We start from the raw sequence: 7,500 nt of genomic DNA, 5'->3' as shown, positions 1-7,500 counted from the left end.
GGGGTTTTGTTTGTTTGTTTGTTTGTTTGTTTGCTTGTTCGGTCTTTTTTTTTTCCTACATAACATAAAAAAATGGGTGGCGCTTTCAATGTAGCGACGAGCTCTTCCTAGGGAGAGAGCAGCCCGAATTTCACACAGAGAAATCTGTTGTGACAAAAATTAGTATTGCAATGCAATACAATACAATAACTATATCACTTCTCTCTCTCTCTCTCTCTCTCTCTCTCTCTCTCTCTCTCTCCATATTATAAAGTAAGGGGTTAACACCCATACTGTGATATTTTCATGTATTTTGTTGGTGCTATAATTTCGTAACTGGACAGTAACATTTTTTCCTCCCCCAGTATTACCATGTTGTGTGCTTTGGTGTTTAAATATTAATTATCTACAATGAGCTTAGATACCTGAACTGCATATCGTTAATAAGGATAGTCTTGTTTGCTATGCAGTACAGGAACAGACAGGTGTGTGCCATGTTTGTAGTCTCAGAATGGCATGGCATACTAACGAAATCCATTTTGAGTTCCGATCCTTACCGGTCTCCATTTCCCTTTTTGTGTATTGTGCTCTCTCTCTCTCTCCCTCTCTCTCTCTCTCTCTCGCTCTGTCTGTCTGTCTGTCTGTCTGTCTGTCTGTCTCTCTCTCTCTCTCTCTCTCTCTCTCTCTCTCTCTCTCTCTCTCTGTTGTGACAAAAAATAGTCTGTTGGAAGACTGGGCGATGCCTAAAATCTTTATCCTTGAGTAATAAAGTTTTTGAATCTCTCTCTCTCTCTCTCTCTCTCTCTCTCTCTCTCTCTCTCTCTCTCGCTCTGTCTGTCTGTCTGTCTCTCTCTCTCTCTCTCTCTCTCTCTCTCTCTCTCTCTCTGTAGCATACAATCTCTACCACAATTGCTAAAATGTGACAGCATGCTTAAAACTAGGAACCTAGGAATTTATATCTTTTATGCATTGAAAATTCGAAACAATTTCGTAGGTAATATAGATAAGTAATGCCCTCTGTACTGGCTGTCAGTTGTGAAAATAACTGAAAATCTGTAGGTTTAGGAAAAATCCACTTTCTTGCATGCATGGCTTGTTCATGTTTTCGTTTTTCCTTGATAGGCATTTTACATTGTTTTGTTTTTGTTGTTGTTGTTGTTGTTGTTTCTAGGGGCCGGAGGCCTATGGAATAAAATTTTGCTCTTGTTCTTGTTCTTGTTCTTGTTCTCTCTCTCTCTCTCTCTCTCTCTCTCTCTCTCTCTCTCTCTTATACAAGCCCATTGTCCAGTCGTCATATTGTTATTATCAGTAAAGCTGCAAGCGTTACAAGGGGTGTAGTAGCAATGTATAGATAATCTGCTAAGCGTTGAAACACAGAGAGAAAATAATATGTTTGCCACCGAGTTATAATAATTAATTATTGTTATCTATTATGTTCTTTACACAAGCCACTTGTTCATTTACGAGAACCTGTGTTTACAGGTTGGAAGCTCAGACGTTAAGATTTGTGTCTCGTGAATCGTGATCTCTCTCTCTCTCTCTCTCTCTCTCTCTCTCTGTCTCTGTCTGTCTCTCTCTGTCTGTCTCTCTGTCTCTGTCTCTCTGTCTCTCTCTCTCTCTGTCTCTCTCTCTGTCTCTCTCTGTCTCTCTCTCTCTGCCTCTCTCTGTCTCTGTCTCTCTCTCTGTCTCTGTCTCTCTCTGTCTCTCTCTCTGTGTCTCTCTGTCTCTGTCTCTGTCTCTCTCTCTATGAAACGTTGGTCATCAGCCTTGCTCTGTTCCTTGAGAAAGCTCTTAAAGTCCGTCATCAATACTTACATGAGAGAGAGTGCGTGTGTGCGTGCGTGTATGTGCGCGAGCGCATAGGTGTGTGTGTATTTTAATGTGCTTGTATGTATGTGCAAAGCTGTGTATATGTGTACATGTACACGAGTTTGGATAAGTATGTGCACAAGTTCACATTATGTAATATGGTTTTTGATCATAACTTGCGTGACCATGCAGGGAATCATTCATCTGATGTGACTATGACTTTGTAACCACCCTCAATGACATGGGCCAGTGGCCTATTCATTAAACCATTCAGTGTTCAGTGTTCTGTGTGTGTGTGTGTGTGTGTGTGTGTGCGCGTGTGTGTGGAGAGAGTGAATGAGGAAGAGAAATGTGGGGATATGAGTGAAGGGTAGGAAAAGAGAGGAATTGTATAGAGAAACGGCGACACAGAGCAGTGCCCCTGCAGAACAGGCAGCCATACAACAGAAACATCTGCTGCAGTCCTGCCCGCTCCACCAAGCGCTCCGAGAGAAAACTTGGCCCGACCCAATCCCAGCGGCCCGGAAGCTCTACGGAGGACTGGAGGACCTGCGACGTACTGCCGCCTTCGTCGAGGAGTTGTGGGAATCCCTGTGATGAATGACGAACTAGACAACTATAGAGAAACGTACACAGCGTGCATTTTCGCCAAAAAATTTTGTTGGTGTAATAGTATTGGAGATGATGATATTCTGTGAACTTTCTTGGGTCGTGTCAAAGAGAGAGAAAAGAACTCAATTTTTAGTATTTTGTATTTGTATTTGTGAACAGCTAAAAATTGCTGACACGACACTTTCTGATATTTTTTTTAAGTCTTTATTAAGACGGAGGGTGTGTTTGGAGAGAAAGAGAGAGAGAGGGAGAGACAGATAGAGAGGGGGGAGAGGGAGAGACACAGACACAGACAGACAGACAGACAGAGAGAGAGAGACAGAAACAGATTCAGAAACAGACAGACAGACAAAACGAAAAACCAAAACGCTGTAAGACCATTGGTATATTCCAATCTTGCTTCTTCTTTCTTTTTTTTTAATATTGTTTTATTTGATTCGATTTCGGATCCAGCGAACAGAACACAGAAGTAAGGAACCCCAGAAACCCCGGAAAAAAATGAACATGATCCAGACATGATGACCTGATTTGGCTTCAGAGCAGTTTCTAAAAGAAAGAATGAAGAAGAAAGATAGAAGAAGAAGAAGAAGAAGGGGGAGGAGGAGAAGAAGAAGAAGAGGAAGAAAAAGGAGGAGGAGGAGGAGAAGAAGAAGAAAGAGGAGGAGGAGGAAGAGGAGAAGAAGGAGAAGTAGAAGAAGGAGAAGTAGAAGAAGAAGAAGGAGGAGGAGGAGGAGAACAAGAAGGAGGAGGAGGAGGAGAACAAGAAGAAGGAGGAGAACAAGAAGAAGAAGAAGAAGAAAGAAGAAGAAACTAACGAAAGAAACAACGTGATATCATGAGATCCCCACCCCGATCCCCAACCCCCCACCACCCCCAATCCCCCACAAAGCACATGATTGTTATGTATCATATCTGGACAGACTGATGTTCATATTCGGCCGTTTTTCTTTTCCAGTGTGAGTAAGAAAAGGAACATTACGTATCTAAATATAAGTAAACTATTGTGATATTTATTCGTACATTTTTTATTTGTTTGTTCGCTCGTTCAGGTATATTTCCTATCTAATTTTGAAATAGTTACTAAGTTATACATTGTTTTTTTTTTTATTATTAGCTAAGATCAGATAGATAGTATCTGTTGATAGACAGTATCAACACATATAATCTGAAACTTCTTTCGTTTGATCTGTTTTGACAGTTTGAAAAATGAGCTTAAGAAAGCTCTGAGCGCGCTGTGTGTGTGTGTGTGTGTGTGTGTGTGCGTGCGTGCGTGCGTGCGTGCGTGCGTGCGTGTGTGTGTGTGTGTGTGTGTGTGTGTGTGTGTTCATATGCGGTGGCGCGTTTGTTAGCGGGCAAGCGTCAGAAAGCACGTACACCTGACATCTCGGTACTGCCTGATCTGAATATAGGTCATTTTTGTGGGCGGGTTGTAAGAAAATTGAATAAAAGCAAGTTTATCGAGACCTGCCTCTTACTAGCCGCTGATCTGCTTAATAACAATAACAATAATAATAATAATAAGTCACTGTTTCGAATACTTTGGATTCACAAAACTTTTAGTCATCACTTAAGAACCAACCAAAATAAATGTCCATGAGAGTTCTTGCTCTCTCTCTCTCTCTCTCTTTTTCTTTCTTTTTTGTTTCTTCTTTTTTTTCTTTTTCTTTTTTTGTTATATCAAAAGCTTAACAAGCAACCAAAATAATATCCATGAGAGTTTTGCTCTGTTTTAGATATATATATATATATATATATATATATATATATATATATATATATATATATATAATTTGCCTGTTGTGCAAATGACCCCGTGTTAGTAAAGCGCTTTGAGCTTGGTCTCCGACCGAGGACAGGCGCTATATAAAAAGTATCCATATCAATCAATCAATATGTATTAAGAGCATAAACATTTTAACGTTTGCACATGACGCGGCGATGCAGTATCATAATTCTGGATCCATTGCTGCTGTGGTCGGATGACTGAAATGATGCTCTTTCCCTTCAATGCGTTGAAGAGTGCAACCCTTGGTGTTTTTGTGATCAGATTTCATCGCTTGAACTGCATGCATAAGTCAAGCAGGCCAGAATCTGCAACAGAAAAGATCAATCAATCAATCAATCAGTCGGTTAAGCAAAGAAGCATCAAACAGACCACAGAACATATTTCTAAAAACAAAATTAAGCAAACACACACACACACACACACACACACACACAAAATTCGAATAACACAGGACATATTCCCAGTCAGGTGATGCTAACTGATGATAAATATATACAAACAAGATTGGGAAAATTTGTTTATGAATGCTGCTACAATTTACTGCATTAACTGATTGATTAATTGTGTGTTTTTCATTCGTTCATTCATTTACCATTGCACTTGTGTCTTATAAACCTTACGGTTTCATGACAATAAAATGTATTCTATTCTATTCTATTCTATTCACACACACACACACACACCAAAACGAACCCCCTGCCAGTTTATCGGGTATCAGTTGCTTACTTCCGGATGTCAGGGAGCGAAACGCATGATTTTTGTGTGCTCCCTTCTGATTGGTCGGACTGGAGAGTCGGAAGTTGGGATGAGGAGTCAACGGATCGACTTCACTTTTTGGTTTGAGAGAGAGAGAGAGAGAGAGAGAGAGAGAGAGAGAGATGCATGAAATGTGTAGAGAGAATGCTGTAGGATGAAAGTAGGATGAATGCATATAAAATCTGAAGTGCCAGACTGTTGAGTACCAGTGACCCTCCTTGTGTTATTTTGTTTAGCTGGCTCCCTCCTCAGGATTCTTCTTCTTCTTCTTCTTCTTCTTCTACGTTCGTGGGCTGCAACTCCCACGTTCACTCGTATGCACACAGTGGGCTTTTACGTGTATGGCCGTTTTGACCCCGCCATATAGGCAGCCATACTCCGCTTTCGGGGGTGTGCATGTGGGAATGTTCTTGTTTCCATAACCCACCGAACGCTGACATGGATTACAGGATCTTTAACGTGCGTATTTGATCTTCTGCTTGCATATACACACGAAGGGGGTTCAGGCACTAGCAGGTCTGCACATATGTTGACCTGGGAGATCGTAAAAATCTCCACCCTTTACCGACCAGGCGCCATCACCGTGATTCGAACCCGGGACCGTCAGATTGAAAGTCCAACGCTTTAACCACTCGGCTATTACGCCCGTCCCTCAGGATTCAAAATGTAAGTTTTGGTTCTTCGTCTGAGTTCGTCTTTTAGTGTTATGTCTAGATCTAAAGTGAATTTTTGAAGTAGTTTAGGAATTGAACTGAATGAGAGAGCGTTAGGCCGGTGGTAATAATGTGTTCGTGATTATATTTGTTGTGGGAAAGGGGTTCCGGAAGAATAAATGTGCAAGAAAGGAAGATGAAAATGATTTCGTTATTGTCCTTGATCGGAATTGGTAGCGGAAGGTGTGAGCCTGGGTATGTGTTCCATTTTTATATGTAACAGAAATCTTATCCGTGACACCGGGAAGCCTTTTCCTGTTTAGAAATAAAAGAAGAAAAATGTTAAAAAGACAAAAAGAACTTTTAAAGAAAAGAGATTGAAGCCCCCATTACATACGACCATCGGAGCAGCGAATTCATATTCACCGTGTCTGAGACCCGACACAGGAAGGCGGGGGGCCCAGGCCTCTCCCCGTTCCACCAATTTATCTAACCTCCTCCCCACCCAACCCCCCCCCGGCCCCCCCACCCCCCCACACACGCACTCCTCCCCCCCTCCCAAACGAGGCCATGTGCCCAGCCACACCTGGATGGAGTGTGGAGTGAGGGAAAATCGGGGTCAAGTGTCTTTCCCAAAGACCGCAACACCGTGAAGCAGGGCCTCGAACCCCGCTCACTGGTGAACACTGGATCAGAAGTCCAACGCCTAACCCATTCTCTGCCACGGCGCCTTTCCCGTTGCCATGGATTGCTAGTATGTCAGTCGTGTCCGACTATGACCATCAGACGGTCTAGCAGAGGAGGCAACCACTGTTCCAACAATCTGGGCTTTTTATTATTATTATTATTATTATTAATTTATTTATTTATTTATTTTACTGTATTTTATTCTTTTATTTTTTGTACGCCTATAGTTGACTTCATCAAGTTTTTGCGCCTTATACATATTATTATTATTAGTAGTAGTTCTTTTTTTATGTATTTATCTTTTTCTCTTTTTTTTCTTTTTTTTTTTCTCAAGGCCTGACTAAGCGCGTTGGGTTACGCTGCTGGTCAGGCATCTGCTTGGCAGATGTGGTGTAGCGTATATGGATTTGTCCGAACGCAGTGACGCCAACTTGAGCTACTGAAACTGAAACTGAAACTGGGCTAGAATTTGATTATCATGAAGAGTGTCTTGCCCAAGTTACATCCCCACTGTCTCGGCCAAGAGGGTTTTAGGAAAGTCGGCGTTGGGATGGTTCCCAAAGGCCTACTAGCCCCCAAGGCTACAGCACTGAGAACCAGTGCAATCTTGCGTCCTGGTTTGAAAGCTATAGTCCTTTAATTTAACTCACTCAATACGGCCAGTCCTCTCTTCTCCTCTACACAGACCGCTCGGATGTCCTGTGGGTGTCTGAATGACCCAACCTTTAGCTTCCGTCGTCAGAATTGTGGTATTCTATGTCAACATTCACCTCTTCAGTATAAGAGCCTTCCGTTTGCAATATTTTGATGATGGTAATTGGGGTGAAACGCTGTTAACGTCGATTCTTTCGCCGTTCGTATGGAGAGAGTTAAAAAAAAATGCTAAGCTGTAAATGACTTCCCATCGCAATGGAGAAACCATTGATCATACAGCTCTCACTCCGCTGTTGGCCCAGCTGTAAGCTTGTGTCAGTCTGTGATATAAGTTGACGGAATCAGTAGTGGAGGCAAGATTGCACTGGCTCTTAGTGCTGCAGCCTTGAGGGGGGGAGGAGGGGGGGGGGCTCGCTGGCTTCTGGGGACCATCCCAACGCCGACTGTCCTTAAAAAAAAAACCCTCTTGGCTGAGAGAGTGGGGGTGGGTGGGGGGGCGGTGTAACTTGGGCAAGACACTCCCCACTATGATCAAATTCTAGCCCAGATATTTGGGACAGCAGT

General features: G+C 42.4%; 1 protein-coding gene across 2 annotated transcripts in view; it reads right to left on the bottom strand.

Moving 5' to 3' along the window:
* Positions 1-2,800: 2,800 nt before the first annotated feature.
* LOC143301278 (uncharacterized) overlaps positions 2,801-7,500 on the bottom strand; it is an 86,508-nt gene continuing 81,808 nt past the window's right edge. For both annotated transcript variants that reach the window (XM_076615455.1, XM_076615454.1), the window contains exon 6: positions 2,801-4,491. In XM_076615455.1, the coding sequence (XP_076471570.1) occupies positions 4,451-4,491 (41 nt within the window). In that variant the 3' untranslated portion in view covers positions 2,801-4,450. The remainder of the gene's footprint in view (positions 4,492-7,500) is intronic.

This window comes from Babylonia areolata, chromosome 27, assembly GCF_041734735.1.
Source record: "Babylonia areolata isolate BAREFJ2019XMU chromosome 27, ASM4173473v1, whole genome shotgun sequence".
Classification (NCBI taxonomy): Eukaryota; Metazoa; Mollusca; class Gastropoda; order Neogastropoda; family Buccinidae; genus Babylonia; species Babylonia areolata.
This window is presented reverse-complemented; position numbering and strand designations above follow the sequence as displayed.